The sequence below is a fragment of the Dryas octopetala genome, chromosome 6, assembly GCF_963921425.1.
Source record: "Dryas octopetala chromosome 6, drDryOcto1.1, whole genome shotgun sequence".
Lineage (NCBI taxonomy): Eukaryota > Viridiplantae > Streptophyta > Magnoliopsida > Rosales > Rosaceae > Dryas > Dryas octopetala.
The window spans coordinates 333,861-359,382 of NC_141371.1; the positions used below are offsets into that span (position 1 = coordinate 333,861).

Here is a 25,522-nt window from a genome sequence, read left to right on the forward strand (position 1 = left end):
TGTATTGTACCTAACCGTCAAGCATGACACTTGGCTCCAATTCAATGCGATGGGTTTGGACTTTGGAGGGAAAGCAAGTGATCTCAACTCTCAAGAGTAAGCCAAACGGTGTGGATTGAGATGATAATGGATAATGGTAGTACAATGGCATATAGCAAGGATATTCCGAGGAATACTCAATAGTCGATGCCCATCTTCTAGATTGCTTTGATGATGTTGCTTTCGGGTCCTGTTTTATCAATTTAATTTGGTTCAATTACTATAACAATTATGACGAAACGACCACTAATAAGTAACATAAAACAACAAACTGTTGATTTCATAAATTTATTCATGAGATTTGACATTCATTCCTTTCACCGGTACATTGTTATTTTTGGAATTTTGGAGTGTGAGAGTGAAATCAACATACACTACGAAACGATGCTTCACTCGCAAACTCTCCCAACATCCAACTCAAATCTAATGAAAATAACATCACTATTTGTAGCCATTAATGGTTTTATCACTTGGTCAAAAAGTAATGCACTTTACTGGGATTTGAATTATGTTTGAATGCCAACCATTGGATTTGGTTCATTGTCGTATAGAAGATAAGCTTTGTAGCCTTTGTTTCCAATTTCATTTCTTACTAAACTAGTAGCCAAAACCTATTTAGTCACCCAACTCGAGCATAAACTTCAAACAGCACTGGATCCATAAACACTAAAAAATAACTCAAGTCTACACATAAAAGCCAAATATAAAGGCATAACATCCAATACCAACATAGTCCTATCAAAGCATTAACTTTCCAAAATTCAAAAATCAAAAGATCTCATTCCATTCGTTAGAATTTGTGGAGCTACCCAAATCCTTCACAGGTCCTGCACGCTCAAACCTACAAATAAAAGATCAAAACAATATAGTTATAACTATGCACCTTGTTTAAAAAAAATAAGAAGAAAGTTCTCGGACTCAAAAGTCATCTCAACAAAAACTCATTCAAGAGGTTGTATCCACCTTGTTTCAAGCTACACTACAAACAAGGATGGTCATTCTAGCCAAAACACATGGGACATATGAGAGCGAGTACATGGTTTCATGCATCTAAATTCACAAATGACAGTAAACCATCATCAAAATTCAATGACACAATTTAACAAGAAAAGATTTACCTGGAGGGAGGGATTGCTTCAACTTGTCAGCTTTTTCATTATCAAACACGCAAAGTGTGTAAAGGTACTTTGAGCATCGGACCTTAAACTTGACTGCATCTTTGCTCCTCTTGATTTTGACGGAACGTGCATCCTTCCTTCTCGCAGTTAGAAGGAAATCCTTAATCTCGTGGATTTGCTTCGGCTGTTGTAAGAGAGACAAAGCATAGACATTATATGCATTCTCAAATTCAAGTCTGAAGAATGCTTGGATGTTCACATGTTTTAACATCAATTATCCATCACTTAAAACAAAATTATACAAGATTATTAGTGTGTCAATAAACTTCTTAGAAGAATTGATAAAACTATATTAGCATAAAGTTACAAGAACAACGGGTAAAACACCAACGAAAAGTAATACACAAACCACTGTCAGACATGCTTCATAAAAATACATTCGAACTACATATCCAACTGATACCATAGTGTTCAGGAAAAAAGGATGAGAAGTGCAATATTCTGTGACTTTGGAAAGCCAACAGACACCTAGTGAATTATCCTCTGGTCCAATTCATATAAATACAAATAGTATCTTGTTTTAGAACCAGAGATCAAAGATACAGCAATATTAAAACAACATGTGCACCTGTTTAATATAAACTAGGAGCATTGGGAAAAATATATGGTCTAAAGCATCAAAAGCAAACATGAAATGCATCACACATTTATCATTATAGAAAGTTCATTCTCCAGACTCATAACTGCATTAACCACTGACTTCAGTCTCATAATAATAAATTCCTTTATTTACTCCAAAAATATTATCATCTAGTTCAGCTCCAATACACAAAAAAAATCCTAAAATTTGAAGCCCATCTGATAATGTTTTCATTATTTTTTTCTGTTTTTTCATGTAGGACAGGGAGTGCGATAGAACCAAAAAAATAAAAAATAGAGGAGGGCTTGGATAAAATTAGAACTAAAAACTAGTTGAAATGATTTTTAGTTTCTATTTTGAAATTTGTGTTTTCTTCTCTCTCTCTCTCTCTCTCTCTCCTCCTCCATCTCTTCTATGTATCGTCTCCTAAAAAAATTAAAAATCTAAGTACACAAATGCCCTCGAAACTGATCAATATACACTACTCTTTTAGGTACCCAAAGTTAAAAAAAATAAATAAATGAAATTACTTAAAAAAACCTCACGAGGAAAAAAAAAAAATTCACTCAAAATCTACTACATGGTTTAGAAAGCTAAATGCAATACAGAGTACTTCCTTTAGTTAGAATCAAACTAATATAAAAGCTCTAAGCTCACACAGTCACACAAACAAATAAACAAAATAATACTGATACAAAATCCAATACAAAACCTAAGAAAAAAAAAACACAATAATAATAGGTTGACAACCTATCTAAGATCTACATTCAATTTTCTTCTTAAAATTTGAGGAACCGAAATCTTACATAACAGCATCTCAAGCTGATACAAGGCAGATGATTTACTTAGGAAATAGGGTGCATTTTGATCAAAGGAAAATACAATAAATTAAGGGAGAAGACGTACCATTTTGCTCGTTTGGTCTTGAGGCTGCGAGTTCTCTGAGATGAAGGACTTGAAGGCTGGATTTGATATCGAAATGAGACTATATACGCTAAAAGCCTAAAACCCTAATTTAAAACTTTTTTGTTACCGATATTGTCCCTAGGGCTTTGATTGAATGTTCGTGAAGGTTGATGGGCAAAGGGCTCTGAATTGCAGCCCATTTTATGTTATGTACTATTATTGGGCTCAAGTATTCTTCTTTTTCTAACAGCTGGGCTCAAATAAGATTCAATGATTCAGACCCAAATAAATGAATCTGTAAATATAATTTTTTTTTGGTAAAAGAATCTTTAAATATTATTATTCAAATGACTTCTAAATATATCTAAGAATTTAAAAATTCATCATCCGAACTTCTTTTTTTTTCTTGCTGAAATTCTCAATTTTACTTCTGATTGCACTTATCAAATTATTTTAAAATCCAAATAAGAAAACCAATTATGATTCTGCATATATGAAAGAACTTCAAGAACATTTAGAACCTTACTTGTATCATCTTTGTACTCATATAGTCATATCTACATCCCACCTTATACATTGCATCAACAAGTGTACTATTGAAGTAGTTAATTGAAGAATTTAAAACACCACTATTATTTTCGTAGCACATTTGTACTTTTAAGCATTTTATTGTACTTTTGGACATTTCATTTTGTATGATTCTCAAATCATATTTATACCTTTAAACATATTCATTTTGTAAAATTCTTTTATCATATTTGGACCATTCTTATTTTACATTTGTACATTTAGGTATTTAATATTTGTAGCATATTATATCATATTTTGTATTATTCTTGTGCCATATTTGTACATTTAGATATTTTATATTTTTACTCTTCTAATAACATATTTATTGCTTTAAGCATCTCAAATCGTTTTTTTTATATTTCAGTTCGTACTTTGATGCATTTTAAGTGTTTATAATTTTGATTAATTCAAAATTGTACATAGCGACATTGCAAGTTATATCGTGACACTTTCCAAGTCATTTCGTAAAGTTTCTTAAGTCCCGTCATAAAACAATTCAAATCGTTCTTTAAGAATTTTAACTTGTAACTTTATGCATTTTATTTTGTATCATTAATATGTGTATCTCTAAATATTTGATTTTATACCCCTCATATTTGTAGGCCTATTATATTAGTATTATATCACATTTTACTTTTGTTTTTGGTTGGTGAGTTATTATATCATATTTATACTTTTATCAGTTAATCTGTAATGTTTTTTTTTTGGCCACTAGTTAATCATCTGTACAGTAATGCTACATTTACCACATTTTTATACCACAATTGCATACCATCTTACATGGCATTCATACATTGGACACTACAAATTAAAAAATAAAACTTAAAAAAGAAAAAAGAAATAACCTTCCAGTAAAGTAATGACACATCAGGTGGGATACAAATGTGAGAAAAAAAATATGGGACAAATAGCATTATTGATCATCTGTAATGTTAAGTTGTTAACCGATTAATTGACAGTGAAAAAAAACCCGATTAGTTGAGGTTGAATTTGGTTCCCAGAGGACCCAAACCCGAATTGAATGGATTGAGCTCTGTTCGCCTCTCAGCTATTAGCTAAATCCAAAGCCTGAAAGCCAAAGCCATAGCCATGGAGGGTCATCTGAGACCTCCTCTATGCAGCTCAACAGCCATCTTATCTCCCAAACCTGCTCCAAATAGTAAACTAGCACACTTACCACACAAGCCCACTTCCTCTCCTCGTTTATGCTACACATTTGCTTTCTCTACAAACCTTTCAACCTCTTCTCGACTTCCCCCTCCTGGTGCGTTTCTTTGAAGCTTTCTATTTGACGCACTTGTCATTTGGAGCTTTTTCTTCTGTATAGGATTTTATATTTATGTGCTCCAAATTGCTTATATAGTTGATGCTTGATTTTACTCAGTTCTATTCGCGACACCTGAGAGTCAAGTAAGCGCGGGGGTCAACGCTGACGCAAGAGAATGGGCAATGCAAGGTCTGTTTTGGGTATTTTGAACTTTGTGTTATGGTTGAGCATGCAATGCTATGCTATGTTACAGTGTTGTAATTTCTTCTTATCTCTCACAGATTTTTATTTCTTAAGAAAAGATGTCGAAACTACAGCAGAGCGTGTTAAAGAGATAAGAGCCTCTGCCTGTCTGCAACAGTTAGAACAAGAACTTGCAGATTTGGAGTTGAAAGCAACTGATACCTCTTTTTGGGATGATCGAGTTAAGGCTCAAGAAAACCTTTTAGCCCTCACTGATGTCAAAGACAGGATAAAATTGCTTAATGAGTTCAAATCACAGGTCAATTCCCAAATTTCTTATTTTGTTTAGAGTATTGTTTTCACATCATTTTTTCTTTGGGAGAGGAGGGGGGTTAAAATGGCATCAGTCGCATCATGGTTGTTTTTCAAGATGATAGGATTGTGCTTCAAGTGTGATATGGTCATAATCATTTATGAACTGTGCAGTTTTGCTATGAAGAATTCATACTTTTCTGTAAAACTACTTACCCTTATGTTCAGACTTGTAATCAATGAACCAGCATGAAATTGGAAGGGGCAAAACTTATTTTTCACAATATGAACCAGCATGAGTTGACGTAAGGCTTTGGAAGTTCTATTTCAAAGATAGGTTCCCATTCAATGAACGCAAAAAGCAATAGGGACTCTGAAATTTCCAATTAACAACTGGTGTGGTGACATTTCTCTTATGGTACCCTTGTAAAACTCTTTTAAGGTCATGTTTATGACTTAGTATGCTGATATTTTCATGTGCATGCTCTCAGATAACTTAATGACATTGATAGGTGGGCACTAAAAAGTTAGCCTTTAGCCCACGTAAGTTGATGGGGCTGGGGTTGGGATGAATCTTTGGTTCCAATTTTTTTATTTTTTTTAAAAAGGAAGAAAAATATTTATTAATTTTTGACCTATGGTGCTTTACCGGGGAAAACATGCTTCTTGCTAGGCTTGTATGGACATATGGACATCTGAAATCCCCTAAGAAAGAGCATTTTTCTCAGGTTGCCTGTTCAAGATAAGATATTTAAAGTTGTTAATTTGATGATTAAGATACATTGGATGCAGGTTGAAGATGCAGAAACAATAGTCAAGCTAACTGAAGAGATGGACTCCATAGATAATGGACTTCTTGAAGAGGCTGCCAGTACCATCAAGGAAGTGAACAAGGGACTGGATCGGTTTGAGTTAACTCAACTTCTTTCTGGGCCTTATGACAAAGAAGGTGCTGTTATCTTTATTACAGCTGGTGCTGGAGGCACTGATGCACAGGTAATTAGAATAATATGTGCAAGCAATAGCAACAAATTCTTTTGATTCTTACTAGTTTGATGGAAATTTTAGATTCTGTGAGATGCATTTATAGAGACCAGAACTGACCGTTTGAATCAAGAACAATGCATTTATAGCTATTTGGTTCATCCTTGGCCAAAATTAGCTTACCCCGGTTTGTTACCATTGTGAGAATACTGCATGGGGCTAGTATAGCTATGTTCAGCAATTACTGAATTTGCCATAAGCATCCACTGGATTTCTTTGCCTGAACTTCTGCTTGGTTGTTTAGCAGTGGTGGGAGATTGACGTTTCTGATGGTTGGTAAGCTAGGTGAAGTTCATTTTCATATGGGTATCCTCTGCATCCAAGTTAATGGTTAGCTTTGATAGTGATACGCCCTTGCTTGTTCTACTTCAATTACACCAGAAAAAGTTAACTTCTGTAGGATTATTCCTCTTTAGGGCTTTAATGGAATCTAAAGAGCCATTTATGTGCTTTATGATGGATTCTTTTTGTCTTTCAATATATCAAGAGGGAACAATTCTGCTGGTTGGTTACTATTCCTGAGTTGTCATTATCTGATTTTTATGTGAATCGAGTGTTTGGCTAAAATGAATCACCATTGAGAATATCCTGACCATTGAATGGCTTAAAACATGAAAGATAATTAAAGGAAAAGTCTTAATTCACCAGAAGGACAGAGATGTTGGGAAGTCCTGCATGTAAAAGTTAAGGCTGCTCATGAGTCATGAGGGTTAGGTTATAGGTTATGTTTTTCTTGTATAAAAACTTTGATAATTTTCAGTGCAGGATTGGGCTGAAATGTTACTCAGGATGTATGTGAGGTGGGGAGAAAAGCAGAGATACAAGACACGAGTGGTTGAGAAATCCCCAGGAGAGGAAGCTGGAATTAAGTCAGCAACAATCGAAGTTGAAGGTCGTTATGCTTATGGATATTTGTCTGGGGAGAAAGGAACACACCGCATTGTTCGGCAGTCTCCTTTTAATGCCAAAGGTCTTCGCCAGGTATCTAAGAACGCTCTGGGAAACTATAAATTATTAAAAATTTATTTATAAAATACTAATTAAGAGGACATAGTGCTTTTCACATGCAAGAGTTGACACCCGTCAACATTGTTATGTGGACCAGCCTTGGGTAATTTTGAGCCACCATACTGTTGGGAAAAAAGAATTTCCCTGAGACTAGGGAAAAATAAGAAGAGACAAAGATGTGTTAGAGTTGAGATAAAAAGAACGGGAGAAAAGAAAAGTGAAAATTAATTAGTTTTTTCCCCTCTCTCTCTCTCTCTCTCTCTCTCTCTCTCTCCCTCTCTCTTGGGAGGGGGGGGGGTGTTATGTATTCACCACACACACGCACACAGGGAGGGAGAGGGTGAGTTTGCACATATATCCTATTGTATGTGTATATTCTAACTTAAAGTTCATGTAGACAAGCTTCTCTGGTGTTGACATCATGCCTCTTCTACCTGAGGAATCACTGAAAGTTGAACTACCTGAAGAGGACCTGGACATAAGTTTTTCGAGGGCAGGCGGGAAAGGAGGCCAGAATGTGAACAAAATTGAAAGTGCTGTCCGAATTACTCACATCCCCACTGGTGTTACTGTTCGCTGCACAGGTTTCTTTAGCCCCATGATTTCTTTGTTAGTTTCACCATTGAAAGATATTTCTTTGTTCATTGCATCAAATTAAGTCCCTAATCTGTTTGTAGACCTGGTGAGCATGATAATTTTTATCTCCATTTATTTATGTAATCTCTGAAAAAATATTTTACTATCCACGACTTCAATTATCAACTTGTATTATGGTTCATCTGATTGAAAACATCCCCACATGGCTTGGATAACATTCAATATGTGAAAATATTTGGCTGCTATCAGGGGGTTTACAATATTGTATTTGTGACATGTGACTTTTGGAGTTGTACATATCTTGTTCAAGTACTTACTTAAGCTTGTTCATGTTATTTTCATCAACATTTGCACTTTTTATACTATTATGGACTGGGACCCACCTGAATGTTTCAGCATTGGATTGAGCTCTCTTGCCTTTTAAGTTTTAACTTGAAGAGTATAGAGTTGAATTGGCTGATTGATGTGTTATTTTGTATTTCTTTGTGATTTTGCATGATCCGTATAATTACTATGCTGCCATTTTGGATTTGTGAAATTTTTTGAAAAGTATAATGCCTAATGCGAGTTGTGTGATGAGCTCTTTTTGTTGACTACAATGCAGAAGAGAGATCCCAGCTTGCAAACAAAATCAAGGCTCTAAGCAGGTTGAAAGCGAAGCTGTTAGTGATCGCGGAGGAGCAACGGGCATCAGAAATTAAGCAAATACGAGGAGACGTAGTGAAGGCCGAATGGGGCCAACAGATAAGAAACTATGTGTTCCATCCATACAAACTTGTCAAGGATGTAAGGACAGGATATGAGACATCGGATATCACTTCCGTAATGGACGGTGATTTGGAGCCTTACATTAAAGCTTACCTCAAACATAAATACACTATGAAAGTGGCTGCAAGTGTAGCTAATTAAAATTCAGCATGTAATTCCATTTTTATGATCTACTTGAGGTTGGGTTGGTACATGCTTAAATTGTATAATTGAATGTAGGATGAGGAGGTAGGCATATGGCTGATGTTTCATATTTCTGTATGTATGTATGTATATTAGCAAACGTTGTTTGAGCTATTGACAAATCCCAATACCCAATGAAGATAAAGAAAGAAGGTTAAGGATCCAATTAATTATTAATTAATTGTCAAGCTTTATAACCTCTCATTACTCTCATTCGTGCTGAAACCAATGAATAGAAAAAGACATTGGATCATCATCCATCCATCCAATTGTTGATGGATCGCAGAGGGGAAGGGGAATGTTTTCTAATTTTTATCTCTTAATTTTTTCAAGAATAAAATTGGGTTAAGAAATTTACGAAGGGGAGGGTTAATTTGACTTACTGAACAAATAAACTAATAAAGGGTTTAAATAGCACTATCCGATTTGTTTGGCGCGTATTAAACTTGTTTTTTGGTAAAATTATGGAAACTTTGTTATTACGTATTAGTGAACACAGAAGACAGATGAGAATTATTATTATTATTTTGTTCTCAAAAATAAGTATGACAATTATTATTATTGATAGAAAACTGAAGAGAGAAACTTGGGTGTGAAGTACTCAAGTCTTTTGTCAGCGACAGCGACGATGCTGAAATATGAAAAGTTGTCGAGAGGTGAAGCAGCGTGTACTTAAGAAAACAACACTTTCAAGTTTCCACTTATAACTAAGAACCGGACGGGCCCCACAAAAGCTTTCCCATTCGTTTCTTTGCAAGGGGGAGAGAATCGGAGAATTAGGAAAGAAAAGAATCCAATCAAATTAAGTTTCTCTCGGAAGCTGCTTCCTCAGGAAGTTGTTACATGTGACTGTATAGACTCGTCACATTCACGGGCTCTGTCTCTATAAATTCTGATACCATTTGCTGCTTAAGACTCCCGCACGCACTCTCTTCTTCTCAGCAAATTCACTCTCTGGGTGCTTCTGCTTTCATTCGATCACTCTCTGTCAGTTGCTATGGAACCAGCGAACATGGAGATCAACGAAACCGAACTATCTGCTGATGCTCTCCCATTTGCCAGAAGGTTCGTTTTTTGCTTTTCTTCGTTTTTGTTAAATCCACTCTGAAATTTCTATTGTTTTCATTCTTTGCAGCTACCAGCTAGAAGCATTAGAGAAAGCCATTAAGCAGAACACAATAGTGTACTTGGAGACTGGCTCTGGCAAGACTCTCATTGCTATCATGCTTCTCCGAAGCTATGCCTATATGCTCCGCAAGCCTTCTCCCTTCATTGCTGTCTTCTTGGTTCCCCAAGTTGTCTTGGTCAAACAAGTATGCAACCAACAACTCCCCCTTGTCTCTACACTCGCACATCAACTGTTATAAGTTCCACATTTTTCATATTTATGCCTGCATATATATATATATATATATATATATATATGCATTCTAGTTCTTGTGTTTTCATGGGCTACATTACATTCCTTTTCATTGTTTCAATGCCGCATTAAAACGATATGGTTTAAGATTTTCCAAATGGAAATGACATTTTTGGAGTTATTAGCTATGTCTAATTTCCACTTAAATTGTCCCATGGAAGTTGATGGCAGGGGTATGAGTTTTTGTCATTGTTAAGAATGGTCTTCAAAGTTAAATTTAATGGAAAAAGTTTATATACGTTTTAGCACTTAATTATATTGCATAAACTGTTGATTTTTCGTTGAAAGCTGAAGTTGAAAAAATGTACTTGTTCTGTGCAAGTTATTTAGGTTAAAGTTTAGAAGTCGTAAACTTCTATCCCTAATATATCATGGATAATAGATTTTGGGATAACTAGATATATCTGTCAAAGCTAAGATTCTATATTCATTCATTCCTCTTATGCTTTCTGTGTCTATAACATTAGCAAGCTGAAGCTGTGAAAATGCACACTGACTTGGAAGTGGGTATGTATTGGGGAGATATGGGAGTTGACTTCTGGGACGCTGATATGTGGAAGCAACAAATAGAAAAATATGAGGTGGGAGTTCTGATTATATATGTGTATATAAATTATGTATTTTGATTATAATTTTATCCTAGAAATCTGCTTCGATTACTCAGTTCATTTGGAAATTTCTTGTGTTCTCAATTTCAATATTCATGTTTTTCAGTTTTTGTGTTCTTTGAAAACTGTTTCATGGCCATAAGCCATCTGATGATTTCTAAATGGACTATGGCAGTCAAAAAAATCTTTTAAGGTGCAAGTGGCCACAACATTTTCCTCAATTTCTTAAAATGGCCGATTAAAAACACACAATGACTGTTTTATTCCTTTTTTTTTTCCTTCTTCGTGTCATCCTATTTATTAAAACGTTTAAAACTTTTGGTGGTATATTCGTTCTTTTCTTATTAGTAGACAAAGTGGGTTCTCTTACAGGCTTACTTAGTAGTTGATAAAGTGGGTTCTCTTAATTATAGTATACATATGGAAGACAGTAGGTTCTTTAATTTTTAGCTTTATAATTACAGGTGCTTGTGATGACTCCGCAAATATTGCTTACTAATTTGAGGCATAGCTTCTTCAAACTAAGGATGATAAAGGTTCTGATTATCGATGAATGCCATAATGCCAGGGGTGACCACCCATATGCTTGCATAATGAAGGTTAAGTAACTGAAAGTTACTGTTCCCTAGTTGTGTTGCTTCTTCATAATGAGATTGTTGCATGTACGGTGCATGTTTTTGTAATACTTGAAAGGATTTGGATGATGTGCAGGAGTTCTTTCATCGTCAGTTACATTCTGGCTTATCTGATCTTCCAAGGATATTTGGAATGACTGCTTCCCCCATAAAAAAAAAAGGTATATGCCTTAAGAATATTTTATATCATATTTATCAATTATTATTAAATGCATATTCATTTTTTATTCTGTTTTTATTATGAATAATTTCTCTTTTGATGTAGGTGGAAAGTCAGAGTTATCCTATTGGAAAACAATTAATGAACTTGAAACCCTGATGAATTCAAAGGTTGATTCTGTTCATTTGATGTCTAGGACATGTAGAACTTTATTTCTAGCCATCTGCCATGTCCAACTTTATTTCTAGCCATCTGCCATGTCCAACTTTATTTCTAACCTTCTCTGTCCTCTGCTTTGGGTTGGTGCTTCAAGGTGTATACGTGTGTTAGTGAATCTGTGCTTGCTGAGTTTATACCACTCTCAACTCCAAAGTTTAAATACTACAGCCACAAGGAGATTCCATATTCCTTGTATGAACGTTTAACAAATCAGTTGAAGAATTTGAAAGAAAAGGTGTGTAATTTATGTAATGCATTATTAGAATTGTTGTTTTCTTTTCCATATGATGCTTGTAAAACCGATTAAATTTTCTCTTGAGTTCCAATACTCATTCAAAGTTTGAATCTGTGTAAGGGAAAGAGGAAGGTCAAAAGGGAAATGAGTAGATGTTGAGGATCTGTGTAGGGAATTATTAGCATTGAAAAATGTTTTTTTTTTTCTTTTTTTGGGCTGAAATTTTGTGTGAATCTCTGTTATTCAGTACTTGAATGGATACTCATGCTGTATTTTCATATTTTTTTCTTCCTTGGAAGTGTAGACCATATGTGCTTATAATGCTTTTGTCTTTGTCCAATAAAAAAAAAAAAGCAGATTTTCTTCTTTGAATCCTATATTTTGTTTTTTTGTTTTTTTTGTTTTTAAATTTGGAAAGCAGTAGATTGTTTCTTTGAGGGTATTGACAATTGGTTTACTGCTCCTCAGCATGAACTGTCACTTGAAACTTTCGACCTCAGTGAGTCTACATCAGGATCCATAAGCAGAAAGATAATGAAGATTTCTTCAGCTTTAGCATTTTGTTTGGATGAACTTGGTGTTTGGCTGGCGTCAAAGGTATGTAATCAATGTCCTTGGCTTTGTTCTAGGTTTCTCTGGAAATGGCATAATAGACATAATTGGATTTCCATTTGAAAAACAGGCGGCTTGGTCCTTTTCACACAAAGAAACTGACTTGTTTTCATGGGAGAAACTGGATGTGTTCGGTGAGACCATTGTTAGAAAATTCAGTTTCGAAGCCTACCAGGCATTTGCATCTTTTCTACCATCTGGTATGCCTATTAACTCATCTGAGTACTGCTGTAGATTTTGATTTGTTATTGTTTCTTACAGTGTTTCTTTCTTCCATTTTCTTTTTCACCTTTCACTTAGATCCAAAGTGGACTATTGCTGATGTTACATACATGATGAATGAGGGGTTTCTAACTTCCAAAGTTGTCTGTCTCATTCAATTGCTTCTTGAATACAGGTTGGTTTGTCCTGAATGACCATTTTATGTTTGTGAATAAGTGTAGAATAGTTTGGAGTGTCCTGGATGTGTCAAGGTCAATACACAATTTTATTATTTCGCTTTTGGTTTCCTATTTTGGGCTGCATTGCTCAATCTTTTTTTGGTAATTCAATTGCTAGATGCTAAAAGATTTACATATATAATATATAGTTATATTATATTATATTTTCTGTTCTCGAGTAGAACGTTAGATGTAATGAATCTTTTATAATTAAAACTCAGGAGCTTAAAGGATTTGAGATGTATAGTTTTTGTCCAAAGGGTCATCACAGCTGTTGTCATTGAATCTTTATTGAGTGAATTTCTTCCTGAACACAATGGCTGGAAGACGAAGTACATTGCTGGAAATAACAGTGGGGTGCAGTCCCAAACCAGAAAAAATCAGAACGAGATTGTTGAAGAATTTCGTAATGGCATGGTATGCTTACTTTTGTCCTTTTCTGAGTCTCAATACGCTATCTCTTACCAATTGCCATGTTTGACCTTGAAAATGTATATGTTTCAGGTGAACATCATTGTCGCAACATCAATTCTTGAAGAGGGTTTAGATGTTCAAAGCTGCAATTTGGTTATTAGATTCGACCCTTCTTCCACTGTTTGTAGTTTTATACAGTCTAGAGGTCGTGCAAGGATGCAAAACTCGGATTATGTATTAATGGTGAAGAGGTAATTGTTCTGTTTGTCTTCATTTCACAGAAGACCTCTCAAATTTATTTGTATGGGGCATGGCTTTAGTCTCTGAAACTAATGTCTTCCTTACTTTTATCTCTGTGTCTTCTCTCCTAGGAAATTCAGATTGTATGATTTGTGTATTCATAACTGATTTGACTATTTGGGCAAATCTATTTAAGGATCAGTGTGTAATACTTTGTCTACTCTCCCTTTTTATTTGTCATATTTTTTTTATCTTTTTCTACAGTGGGGATTCTAAGACATTTTCTCGATTACAAAATTATCTTGCAAGCGGAGATATAATGAGAAAGGAGTCCTTACGCCATTCTTCTCTTCCCTGCACACCTTTGGAAATTGATTTGCATGATGATGGCTTTTATGAGGTTGAAAGTACTGGAGCAAGCTTGACCCTTAATTTTTCTATTGCTTTGTTGTACTTCTATTGCTCAAGGCTCCCTTCTGATGGGTTAGTTTAGTGGATTGCACTATAATTTTTGCTGCTAATTAATTGGTTTATTAATTTTTACTTGGAATTTTTGTTTCCTACATTCTTTTTTCAGATATTTTAAACCTGCTCCAAGGTGGGATAAGGAGACCTGCACTCTGAATCTTCCCAAGAGCTGTCCGATACCTCATGTTCATGTAGAAGGAAACTTTAAATTTCTGAAGCAGATTGCATGCTTTGAAGCTTGCAAGCAACTTCACAAGATTGGTGCTTTAACAGATAATCTTGTTCCAGATGTTGTTGAGGAAGAAGCCACACAGGATCTTGGTAGCTTCTCTAAATCTTTTTTGCCAATGCTTTGACTGCCTCTTATACGTATAATTTTTTTAATACACTTTCTATTGCTTTTTTTTTTTTTTTCATTTTTTTTTGTTTTGCACATCCATGTGATTCCTACGTTTTTTAATTTCTAATTGCTCTATGTGCAGGGTGTGAGCCTTATGATGATAAACAATGTAGTTATGTTCCAATTGAACTGGTCAAACCTTGTTCAAATGATGATAGTATATTGTATCATTGCTACTTAATTGAGCTGAATCAGAATTTTGGATATGATATTCCTGTTAATGATATTGTGTTTGGCATGAGGAGTGAGCTTGATTGCGATATTGCAAATATGCATTTTGACTTAGAAGTTGGCAGGGGTACTTTAACAGTGAACTTTAAATATGTTGGAGAGATTCATCTTAGTTCAAAGCAGGTAATGTTTCTAATTTTTTTTCATTGCATTTGTAATAGCATAAGATCAATTGATGTTATAACCTGTTTGTATAATTTTATTTCGTAGGTGCTTCTGTCCAGAAGGTTCCAAATCACAATTTTCCGAATCCTGATGGAACACAATTGGAATAAGTTGAAAGACGTTATAGATGGACTTTGTAATGGAGAAAATCTTGGGATTGATTATCTTTTGCTCCCGGGGACCAGAAAACATCAGAGACCTTCGATCATTGATTGGGAATGCGTTACATCTGTGTTGTTTCCATGTGAAGAATATTCTAAGGATCACATAGATTGTTCTCTACCCAACGATCATTCCTGTGTAATACATACCGAAAACGGTATGGTTTGCAGTTGCATGATCCAGAATTCTGTGGTCTATACCCCTCATAACGGTTTCCTGTATTGCATCACTGGTTTCTTGGATGAGTTGAATGGAAACTCACTTCTGAGGCGCAGGGATGGCAGTGCTCTGACCTACAAGAAGTACTATGAAGAACGGTATGTTCTGCTATCGTATACCTCATGTATTTGTATGTTTCATTAATATTCAAAAAGAAAAGAAAATCATGATGAGTAACTCATTTTATTTTCTCTCATTGCAGGCATGGGATCAACTTGCGTTTTGATCAACAGTTGTTGCTGAATGGGACACGCATTTTTCAGGTGCAAAATTATCTTCAGAGGGGCAGACAACAGACAGAGAAAGGTGTGATATCCTTACTTTATGTTAGATTCTCATGTAGACAAGAATTCCAAGTTTCATTTAATTGGTATATCTTTTTTTTTGCACTACTTTGTATAGTCTTGTCTTTTGAAAGGGAATTGTGGGTGTGGGCTTATAATAAGAATGAGGTAGAAGTTGAAAGAACTGGTCAATGATATCACTTAAAGATTTTAAAGATTTTAATGTGTCCATTGGGTCCAGTTCTTATTTCTCTCATGCTTATTTATTGTTGAATACTAAGCTTAATGTATTTTTTATTTGCAGAATCAAGTCATAAATCTGTCGAATTGCCGCCCGAACTTTGCTCTATAATCATGTCACCTATATCAATCAGCAAGTTATATTCATTCTCATTTGTTCCATCAATCATGCATCGCCTTGAGGCTTTACTTATTGCTGCCAACTTGAAAAGGATGCTTTTGGATCATTGCACACAAAATGTTATTATTCCAACCATTAAGGTATTAAACTACATTTTTTGATAGAACAATTTAGTATACTATACTTATGAAGCATTTCTGAATTGAGAATGCATATTCCTATGGCCAAGTTTTTGTTGATATTTTGTAGTGACTTTTCTTTAAGTTGATGAAATTGATGTTTAGGCTAGGTTTGTTTTCCATGACAACTCATTGAATGTATTTGATTACTCATGATGACCCCCTCCTCGTTTTTCTTTTCATTTCCTCCATTTTTTCTTCATATAAGTAAGATAAATTGATTATTGTTAGTGGTTGTAAAGTTACTTTAGTACAGACTTTGGTGGAATGATAAAATGATTATTCTTAGTGTCCCTACAACTGATTTGTTGTCATTGTATTTACATAAAACGAGTATAATGGAGCTAGGTTTAAGTAATGCATCTAAATGGTAGATAATGCATCAGGAAACTTATTTAGTCTCTCTATCATTAAAATTATGTAGTCTTGGTATCTTATCAACTATAATATGGCACACAGTTCAACTCTCAGCTTCTGTTTTCTTTTTATTGCACTATATAATGTATCGAAAAATTGTTGTCTTAGTATTTTTGTCAACTTCCACACGAAACATAACTGCAACTCTCAATTTTTTTGTTTCTTAAACTATGCCCTTATCGAAATTCTTGTTATTTTGTTGTCGATATCCTTGGTTTCATTGTGGTTCTAAACTTTATATCTGCATTTGTGATATCTGATATCTATTTGTAGGTCTTGGAAGCTATTACAACAAAAAAATGCCAAGAGAAATTCCATTTGGAATCCCTAGAGACTCTTGGAGATTCATTTCTTAAATATGCTGCTAGTCAGCAGCTTTTTAAAACCTATCAAAATAATCATGAAGGCCTTCTTAGTGTAAAGAAGGACAAAATAATTTCTAATGCTGCCCTTTGCAAGCTTGGATGTGACCACAAACTTCCGGTAAACAATTCCTTCTTCTATTTACTGTTAGTGTTTTTTTTTTAATTCTGTTATCCTCATGAACCTTTCTGGAAGCTGTTAGTGTTTTTTTTTTTCTTCTGTTATCCTCATGAATCTTTCTGGAAGCTGCATTTAAATTGTTATGAGGACTATTTTATAATTTTTTTTCGCAGTTCTCCTTCATGACATCAAAATAATATTTTCATTTCTAGGTTTTGTTAATTTTTAAATAAATCGTTTTCTGTATTTATGATTCATTTTCTGTTCTTTTCATATTGTAGGGATTTATTCGGAACGAGTCTTTTGATCCAAAAGAGTGGATTATACCTGGAGATTATTCTGGAAGTTATTTATTAAATGAGGAGTTGCTTTCTAATGAAAGAAAAATCTACATCAGGGGAAGAAGAAAGGTAAAAAGTAAGAGTGTTGCTGATGTTGTTGAGGCACTAATTGGTGCATTTCTTAGCTCAGGTGGGGAAATAGCTGCCACGTATTTCATGAATTGGGTTGGTATAAAGGTAGATCTTGTCCATATACCATACGAGAGGAACTTCCAAGTGCAGCCAGAGAAGCTTGTTAATGTCAGACAAGTAGAGTCCCTACTGAATTACTCATTTCGTGATCCTTCTCTTCTAGTGGAAGCACTGACCCATGGTTCTTATATGCTTCCAGAGATTCCAGGATGTTATCAGGTACGTCCAATGACCAAATTTATTCCTTGCATATCACTATTGTATGCCAACCTCGTCATATGTGATACGTTGACACAATAGCAGTGGTTATTGCTTAATTTATTTTTATTTCACTCACCGGCATGGAAAATTGGAAATACAAAATGCACTTTATTTTATTTCAAGTTTGCTGGATCCTCTCTTTTATTGCCCCGTATTGTTACATTTTAGAAATGTGCTGCACAAAGCAGCAGCTGATCAATCCCATGGGGATAACCTAGGTGGTGAGGGGGATGGGGAAAAGGTTTAGGTATAGAATTATCATGGTTGGATCTTATCCCAATGTATCGAAAAAGAGCAGCAGTTTATTCTGCTCCTCATTGCTTAAACAGTTTCATAGAGTCCATGATGCATTAATCCCCTGGGGCTAGCTTACGTGGTGAGGAGGTGGGGAAAAGGGTTAGGTTTAGGATAGGTGATGGGTTCAATTCCATCCCAATGATGAGAAAAAATAAAGCGGCAGTTTATCCTGCTCATCTTTAAACAGCTTCATTGAGTTCATGATGCACTTAATTCTAGGCCATATGTTTACTTTCTCATGAGATGAAGTCTTTCAAGCTCTATTATCTCTGCTCATCAAAAAAAAAATATCTTTTGTTGTGCAGCGGTTAGAATTTCTTGGGGATGCGGTATTAGATTATCTGATCACTATCTACTTGTACCATAAATATCCTGGAATGTCGCCAGGAATTTTAACTGATATGAGGTCTGCTTCTGTGAACAACGATTGTTATGCACGATCGGCTGTGAAGGCTGAATTGTTCAAGCACATTCTCCATGCTTCACACCAACTCCACAAGGATATAGTTTACACAATTAAAAACTTTGAGAAGTTATCAGCAGAAACTTTTGGATGGGAATCTGAGACATCCTTCCCCAAGGTATCTTATTTTATAAAAACAATCTAATTTATAGTCTTTTATTTATGCTTTTACCAGAAATGACAGTCTTACAAGTTTTCACTAAAGAAATCCAAATTGAAGAATGTTGACAATTATTAATCCCCAAGCACTTAGAGATGTATGGGGTTTTCTCAAGATTTCTCCCTTTATTTGTAACAGGTACTGGGAGATGTTATTGAGTCTCTAGCAGGGGCAATTTTTGTTGATTCTGGATATGATAAGAATATTGTCTTTCAAAGTATAAGTCCTCTGTTAGAGCCCTTGATCACACCGGAAACAATGAGGCTTCATCCTGCAAGAGAGTTGAATGAATATTGCGCAAAAATGCATTATAAAATGAAGAAACTCAAGTCCTTCCAAAATGCTGTGGCTTCCATCACAATAGAGGTTGAAGCTAATGGGGTCACATACGAACGTACATCAACAGATTCTGATAAGAGGATAGCAAAAAAAAAAGCTTGCAAAGAAGTTTTGAGGTCTTTGAAAGCAATTAGCTAATGAGTTTCAACAGCTTTTGATAATATAACAAATCTGAAATGATCTTGAAGGATGTTCTTGCGTACACATTGCTTGCAAGTAATTAGGAATATATGTTTATAGTATTGATTGGGATGGATATTCATGCTCAAGGTAATGTATATTATTTCAAAGTAATGAATATTTTCTCAGGTATGATGCTTTAGTCGTCGGTTGTGGCTTTTTAATTGCCAAACATTTACAGATTATGTGTCAACGGTTGGTATTTGGTGGAGCAATGTAACAGATTACAATACCGGCTTACCAAATGTTTTTACCAATGGATTCAACTTTACTGGCTTGAGTATGATAATTGATTCATAGTATTCTCTACCGAGAGACAATTTCTTCATTGCCTCGTTTCATTTCTACTAAATTATGAAATTTATTTTACAAAATAGCCAAGGGCGGTGTTAAGGGTCTAGTGTGGGCAGTTGCCCCCTCTCACAATTTGGTTCACACATTAAATTTCTCAAACATTCCAACTTTCTTTTTAATGTTTTCCTTAAGTGTGAGGGCAAGATGCTTGATAAAATGATTGAAAAAAGCTAAAGCAAAGACAATTGGGAATATTTGAGAGTTTTTTTTCTCTTAAAAAAAAATTATAATGAAAACTTCCTCTTATTTCGCTCCCACAAATAAAATTTTTTGGGTCGTAAATATAGCAATGACAACAATAAGAAAAACCAAACCAAATCAAAATGCAGTTTGTAGTTATAGATAATTGGGAAGGAAAAAGATGCAATTTTATACTAGTTAATAGATTTGGGAATGAAAAAGGATGCAATTTTTTCTTAATAATTCAAGCTTATCTATTACTGACTACTACCTACTACTCCCACTCCAATGTCACAAGGTCACATGAGCTAGAGTACATGGATAACGGGTAGATTCAATTTTTTGTTTTTAAGGGTTGGCATTTCTTGTTCTCAGCACAGCAGCACTAATAAAAATTTTAGATGTACACTTGGAATTTTTTGTATAAATTCTTGGTATAAATACGAAACAAATATTTGATTTCTTGCAGGGAGAATATGTATTTCCACAAGATTCTGTTCTACTGAAATACGCAGGATCTCATGTGCACCTAGTTAAAGTAGTTGTTTGAGTCTTGAGACCTGATTCAGTGATCCCGGCAGCCAGTTCAAATAAATAAAAGTATCTCTTCTCTTCATATTAATTGTCCAACACCCACAGCCCCACCTTAACATCAAATATATGTTCATTGGTAAAGTTGAAGTTTTTCTAATAATCAAAACATATCTACAAGTTTAGGTGTTTTTTTTTGGCTTCTTTTCTTTGAATTGGTTTTGTGCGTTTTCTTAAATCTCGTCTGCTTAGGACCGTTTGACTAATTGTTTTGATGAACCACTTTTCAATCCAGAGTTGCAGTTGATTGACGTTTTGGTGTGCCAATTCACAATTGACCTTGGAATTGAGTGATCCCTTTTGCTTAGAATTATGGAAATTAAGGATGGTTTTTGAGGATTCTGAAAAGAAACGGTCATGGAGGTTGGCAAACTGCCATACAAGAAAAGCATGAAAAGTAAGGGTCATGCATCTTGAAGACGTAGATATGATTATATGCTGAGCTGAGGGTAATTCCTTCCACATGGTTTCTATCAATGCAACCTTATAAGTATGTAAAAACTATAAGTCGCATTCAGTCCTGACCGTTAAAGCAATGAAAGATATATCTTCAAATCAAAAGATTCACGATGCCTTCTTTTTCTCAAACAACAAGCTCATTGAGTAGGTGTTGCCCTTCCTTGCAGCAGCTTCGACTCGATTTCCACCAATCTAGAAATTATTTTCACCAACTCCAAATTAGTGTTAGCGACACAGGCAATGACCAAAAATAAAGGCCAACTCATGGTAACCACAAGTGAAAGAGAGGAATTCCTAATGAATGTATCTTTCAGCTAACACGCTTTTAGTCCACAATGCTATAGTTGGATGTATCTTTCAGCATACTCACAAAAGGTTCAACGAAAAACAAATAAATTTGATGGCAAAGAAAATACCTTGTCCATGAGCCAATAACCAATGGTTGGCATGTATTGCACCAAGTACATTACAGCCAGCACAGGCTACAGTAGAGAAAAATTATAAGCAGAATTAGGATAGGATGATAGATTAAGGAAAAGGTGAGAAATTAGTTGCATATTTTACAGACAGAAATAACAAAGATAACCATGTTCAAGGGGAGATTATTGACATGAGAAAATCCTCTGCCATAAGTATCTCTGAGCATGCACACACACATGCACGTATTTAGATATATCGCCCAGTAGTGAAGGGTTTGAACCAAGATTTACTATTTTGTGTTTTTTCACACATTTAAATTCTAACTGATCTTAAAGACAATGCAGTTTTCCACTCCAAACATATGCAAAGAATATGTTTAAAGGCCTTGCATTGATAGGCGGAACAGTAAAGTGTTACCCCAACTGATTTCTTGGTAACTACACATGGGTGGCAATACTAATATTAATACCTGGTACGATATCCAAACTTCCTTTAAATGATGGGTGGCAGCAATTATTGTCAACTCTGCACACCTTTCTGATGACACGCGCTTCTGTCAAAACAAAAAGATAACAAGAAATGATTAAGAAACATTTCAATGCAAGAGGTTCAAATGAAATCATGTCCCCAGCCTATCAAAGCCCTCTTGACAGTTGGAAGCATAAAAATAATGAATCAATAAGAATTGAGATACTTGAAGGTTACATACACGGCCAGAATGAGTATCGCATATCACCCACTTGTTAAAAAGAAGAAATTGACCGCAGTAGAGGGGAAAAAAGGCAATAGGAATATATATATATATATATATATATATATATATACAGGGGGTGTTGGTGACTTGGCAGGGAGGTTCTCCAGCATCATCCATACAGGAACAGAAGAACAATTTTATGTATGCATAATTGCATATATGCACACACAATATCAATGTAAGGAACTAACCTCGGAAGACGCTTTATTTTCTGAGCTTGCTGCTCCAGGACCAGTTGATGTTTCTATTGGCCCAGGACAAACAATGGTCACTCCGATTCCTTTCTGATAGAGCTGTACTCATAAAAGATGAACTAGCACCATAAGGGAAAAATGGAAAACAAAAATTGAAGTTATATTCACAATTTTAATTTTATTTTGATAAGAATATATTAGAACAATTTTATTAAACACACCATTACTCTTAGTTTCTTAATTTTATATAAGAAAATGTAGATATGATGGAGAACTTTGATCAGTGAGAATTGTGAATATTTTCCACTCTCAGGAGGCATTTGCAAAATTCTAAAGTTTCTGTATTTATCAATCCACTTCTTTGCTCAATATCCTGCACTATTGTGCAATGTTTACTATCACAACTGGTCCATAAGGACAAAGTATTACCATTCAGCTCACAAGATATAAAAAGGCTGGTCCGAATATTATCCTGATCTTGGCTGCCTATCCTTTTTAAATTTTCATTCACATCATGCAACATATATAAGTCATAAGCAACAAATTGCAGCAACAGACTAAAGGACAAAGCGCAACTCGGATTCTTTTCTCCCAGGAAAGAAGTTATAATTATTACCTCGGAACGCAAGGTGTGAAAGTACCCATTTAAGGCATGTTTAGAGGCAGAGTATATGGCCTGACCTGGTGCAGGTGTCTTTCCTGCAGCACTGCTCATCTGCACATAAATTTAAGCATACAATAAAAGAACCAAGAAGGGTAAGGCCAAAAAAGGAAAAGAAACACAGTTTGGAGATAATGAGGGAACATGCCTGATAATTAGCACCTAAGATAAAGGAGCCACGTGACAAATCCTATTATCCTATGTCTAGTTAGTAAACATAACTACCCAGTCCTATACATTTGACATAGTCATCTCCATTGATTAATAAAATGGTTAGGATTGGTTAGGATTAAAAAAACTAATCCATTAGGTGCCATGTGCCATACTAAATCACATGTTGGACTGCATAAAGCTATTGTCCATGTCCCAATGAAAATATTGAAAATTTATTTAATATATTTTTTCAATGTAACAAATGGGTCTGGGACAGAAGTTATACATAAGCATTACTCAAAAAGAACATAATTTTCCACATACCACAACAAAATGGCCCTTCCCTCGCTTCAGCATGTAAGGTGCTAGCAACCGTGTAAGTGTTATTGTCCCAAAAACATTGACATTGAATGTTACCTACTTGCAAGAAAGAGTTAACGGGATCACTTTTATAAGGAAGCTTCTTTTTTGTTTTTTGTTTTATTAAAGAAAGACAACACATGACCATTGACCCATAGGAGCCAGTAATTATCTTAGAGATATATCTAGCATACCTTCAGACTCTTCTCAGTAACATCCAAAGCTGTAGTTTTCTGCCAGAGAACCAAATAGGGAAGATTTATTAGAAGAAATGGTGTTATTGTAAAGACAATGCATTTTTAATTTATCACCCTTAATAATCAACACACAGAATCATCGGAAAAACAAGTGAACTGGTAAGGTACAGTGGTGCTGTTTTACTGTTGGAAAAGCCAAGTGTTCAACTTGGAGATAGAGGTAGATTTGTACCCTTCCATTTTCATCCTGGCTAACAAATCAGCAAGACTATCGTATCTTTCCATTCAGATATGAAATTGAACAATGCAAGGCTTTAGCACATTCCTCAGATGCATATTGTGTGTGTATTACATGAAGAATTAGTCTCTCTTTTCTCCTCTCATAATCACAAGTGCTCCAACATATAACATTTATTAGTAGTTAAAATAAACAAACATATGTTTGCCTTTTTGTGTTTCAATTGGTTGTGTAAACAACTAACAATGTGTCAGTCTCACAAATAGGAATCACCCACTTACAGGACGCTCAAAAGCTGCATTGTGGATCATATAATCAACACCGGCATTAAGAAAGAACGATTCTGCTTTCTCTACAGCATCCCTGAGACAATCTTCATCAGATTCCAAATCCAATGGCAAAACCTTCACACCATCAGGTGCATGTTTACCTGGGAATGCTAACCAATTTAAGAGAGAGTAGAGATAAATTTAAGAGATGAATGGGTATCTATCCAGCTTGCAGTTAAAGAACACAGACCAGTAAGTTGTTTCTTGACTCGCTCCAATTCAGCTTCATTACGTGCAGAAATAATGAGCTTAGCTCCCAAATTTGCAAGTTGCTTAGCAAGAACCTCCCCTTAACACCACCATTACAGGGGGAAACAGTGAGATAGTTTGCACATATGAAATAGTGATAGAAACAATGAGAACATCATTCCAATATTTGGGTAGTATGCACCAGATATAAATCACAGTAGAGATAAGAATCATCCCAAGCCATTATGGTTATGAGTTATAGATATCTCAGTACATCACGACAATTTAGAATGCACCATCTAAAGGAAATTAGACAATATGCAGTTACATTGCTACAATAATTAAACTAATGGAAACATTGCTCATTTACTTTGATAGGCATCATCATAATTAATTGGTAATAACAGATTGTTGTCATCACAAGAGTAATGAAAAAGACATTGGTGATAATAATAATGACAATGGTGACAATGTCAATGACAATTATTGAGGCTTCACGGGAAATTTGAAAAACATTCATGGTGACCAACCCCACACATATGCATCGAACCCGCTTAAGGAAAAAAAAAAGAGAAGCATCAAGAAATTCAATGTTTTTAGAGCACAAGTTATGCATTGGTTAAAGCATAAGTTTTATATGATAAACCTGAATTAAGTCATTTATATGCTTAATTACATATTCAAAAATATAAACAAAGAAACAAAAGCAAAAATAATGAGTTACCGATTCCACGGCTAGCCCCAGTAATCCAAAAAACCTGAAGCAATTTTTATAATGTAAATTAAAATTACTCATTTGACGATAAAAAGGGAAAAGAAACAATTTTTTTTTTAGAAAAAAAAAAAAAGTTTCATATGAAATCAGTATAAGTATGGAGATGGGCTTACTTTATCTTCAACCTGGTCGCGCTTTACATGTCGTTTGGACATCAAAGTAAAATCCCCTGAATAAAAATACACAAAGAGCTGAGAAATACATGTATATATAATTGGAGAGACTAGAGAGACAAGTGTCTGTGAGAGGGTTGGGAATTCAGGATAATGAATAATACCATCAGCTGTGACGAATTTGATTGATAGAAAGAGGAAAAGAAGGAGACACAGAGAAATGAAGAAGAGCACCACCACCAGCATCGTCATCTTCACACTTGAGCTCTGTCTACACTTTTTTTATAGTCTCTTGTTTTGTTTCAGTTACGACTTCGGGCGGTAAATCAGGCTCAGTACCTTATATTTGGAGGGTTGGGTCCGTTGGCCCAAAATAGGTCCACTATTTGTCATGT

The 25,522-nt window shown here is 35.0% G+C and overlaps 4 protein-coding genes across 6 annotated transcripts; 2 read left to right on the plus strand and 2 right to left on the minus strand.

Annotated features, from left to right (window-relative positions):
• Positions 1–676: 676 nt before the first annotated feature.
• On the minus strand, positions 677–2,771 carry LOC147280598 (large ribosomal subunit protein eL38z/eL38y-like). The gene is made up of 3 exons (XM_086247623.1): positions 2,704–2,771; positions 1,158–1,341; positions 677–880 (listed from the first exon to the last, which is right to left on the minus strand). The coding sequence occupies exons 1-3, from the start codon at positions 2,704–2,706 to the stop codon at positions 858–860; spliced, it is 210 nt and encodes a 69-aa protein (XP_086103749.1). The 5' UTR covers positions 2,707–2,771; the 3' UTR covers positions 677–857.
• Positions 2,772–4,256: 1,485 nt separating this feature from the next.
• On the plus strand, positions 4,257–8,812 carry HCF109 (high chlorophyll fluorescent 109). The gene is made up of 7 exons (XM_086247000.1): positions 4,257–4,537; positions 4,658–4,729; positions 4,822–5,042; positions 5,828–6,031; positions 6,845–7,060; positions 7,485–7,671; positions 8,289–8,812. The coding sequence occupies exons 1-7, from the start codon at positions 4,363–4,365 to the stop codon at positions 8,591–8,593; spliced, it is 1,380 nt and encodes a 459-aa protein (XP_086103126.1). The 5' UTR covers positions 4,257–4,362; the 3' UTR covers positions 8,594–8,812.
• A 703-nt stretch (positions 8,813–9,515) lies between these two features.
• DCL2 (dicer-like 2) lies at positions 9,516–19,807 on the plus strand. Of its 2 annotated transcripts, XM_086245950.1 has the most exons (22): positions 9,516–9,700; positions 9,771–9,948; positions 10,523–10,636; positions 11,128–11,262; positions 11,375–11,459; positions 11,564–11,628; positions 11,772–11,912; positions 12,381–12,509; positions 12,595–12,724; positions 12,825–12,921; positions 13,186–13,381; positions 13,469–13,629; positions 13,883–14,101; positions 14,196–14,407; positions 14,569–14,840; positions 14,928–15,361; positions 15,466–15,569; positions 15,852–16,048; positions 16,778–16,987; positions 17,269–17,679; positions 18,324–18,599; positions 18,780–19,807. In XM_086245950.1, the coding sequence occupies exons 1-22, from the start codon at positions 9,633–9,635 to the stop codon at positions 19,116–19,118; spliced, it is 4,173 nt and encodes a 1,390-aa protein (XP_086102076.1). In that variant the 5' UTR covers positions 9,516–9,632; the 3' UTR covers positions 19,119–19,807. The 2 variants fall into 2 exon arrangements, with proteins under 2 accessions (XP_086102076.1, XP_086102077.1); XM_086245951.1 differs by lacking the exon at positions 9,516–9,700 and having other exon boundaries at positions 9,828–9,948; positions 10,527–10,636; positions 18,780–19,803.
• LOC147280601 (NAD(P)-binding Rossmann-fold superfamily protein) lies at positions 18,772–25,520 on the minus strand. 2 transcript variants are annotated; one of them, XM_086245954.1, is made up of 13 exons: positions 25,292–25,520; positions 25,128–25,183; positions 24,964–24,997; positions 24,241–24,339; positions 24,003–24,151; positions 23,481–23,519; positions 23,251–23,343; positions 22,729–22,827; positions 22,110–22,211; positions 21,634–21,717; positions 21,161–21,226; positions 20,811–20,936; positions 18,772–18,912 (listed from the first exon to the last, which is right to left on the minus strand). In XM_086245954.1, exons 1-12 carry the CDS (start codon positions 25,377–25,379, stop codon positions 20,850–20,852), a joined length of 996 nt encoding a protein of 331 aa, XP_086102080.1. In that variant the 5' UTR covers positions 25,380–25,520; the 3' UTR covers positions 18,772–18,912; positions 20,811–20,849. The 2 variants fall into 2 exon arrangements, with proteins under 2 accessions (XP_086102080.1, XP_086102079.1); XM_086245953.1 differs by lacking the exon at positions 18,772–18,912 and having other exon boundaries at positions 20,699–20,936.
• Between the last annotated feature and the right edge of the window lie 2 nt (positions 25,521–25,522).

What these genes read in the sequence shown, in the direction of transcription:
- LOC147280598 (XM_086247623.1), bottom strand. An exon ending in GAAGCAATCCCTCCCTCCAG is followed by an intron (nt 881 to 1,157) that starts GTAAATCTTTTC and finishes TTTTATTTGTAG; the next exon opens with GTTTGAGCGTGCAGGACCTG.
- HCF109 (XM_086247000.1), top strand. Translation starts at nt 4,363, where the DNA reads ATGGAGGGTCATCTGAGACCTCCTCTATGCAGCTCAACAGCCATCTTA. An exon ending in TTCTCGACTTCCCCCTCCTG is followed by an intron (nt 4,538 to 4,657) that starts GTGCGTTTCTTT and finishes GATTTTACTCAG; the next exon opens with TTCTATTCGCGACACCTGAG. An exon ending in CTGGAGGCACTGATGCACAG is followed by an intron (nt 6,032 to 6,844) that starts GTAATTAGAATA and finishes TTTTCAGTGCAG; the next exon opens with GATTGGGCTGAAATGTTACT.
- DCL2 (XM_086245950.1), top strand. Translation starts at nt 9,633, where the DNA reads ATGGAACCAGCGAACATGGAGATCAACGAAACCGAACTATCTGCTGAT. An exon ending in TGAAGAATTTGAAAGAAAAG is followed by an intron (nt 11,913 to 12,380) that starts GTGTGTAATTTA and finishes ACTGCTCCTCAG; the next exon opens with CATGAACTGTCACTTGAAAC. An exon ending in TATGTATTAATGGTGAAGAG is followed by an intron (nt 13,630 to 13,882) that starts GTAATTGTTCTG and finishes CTTTTTCTACAG; the next exon opens with TGGGGATTCTAAGACATTTT.
- LOC147280601 (XM_086245954.1), bottom strand. Translation starts at nt 25,379, where the DNA reads ATGACGATGCTGGTGGTGGTGCTCTTCTTCATTTCTCTGTGTCTCCTT. An exon ending in GCGACCAGGTTGAAGATAAA is followed by an intron (nt 24,998 to 25,127) that starts GTAAGCCCATCT and finishes AAATTGCTTCAG; the next exon opens with GTTTTTTGGATTACTGGGGC. An exon ending in ATGCAGCTTTTGAGCGTCCT is followed by an intron (nt 23,520 to 24,002) that starts GTAAGTGGGTGA and finishes GTTCTCTGGCAG; the next exon opens with AAAACTACAGCTTTGGATGT.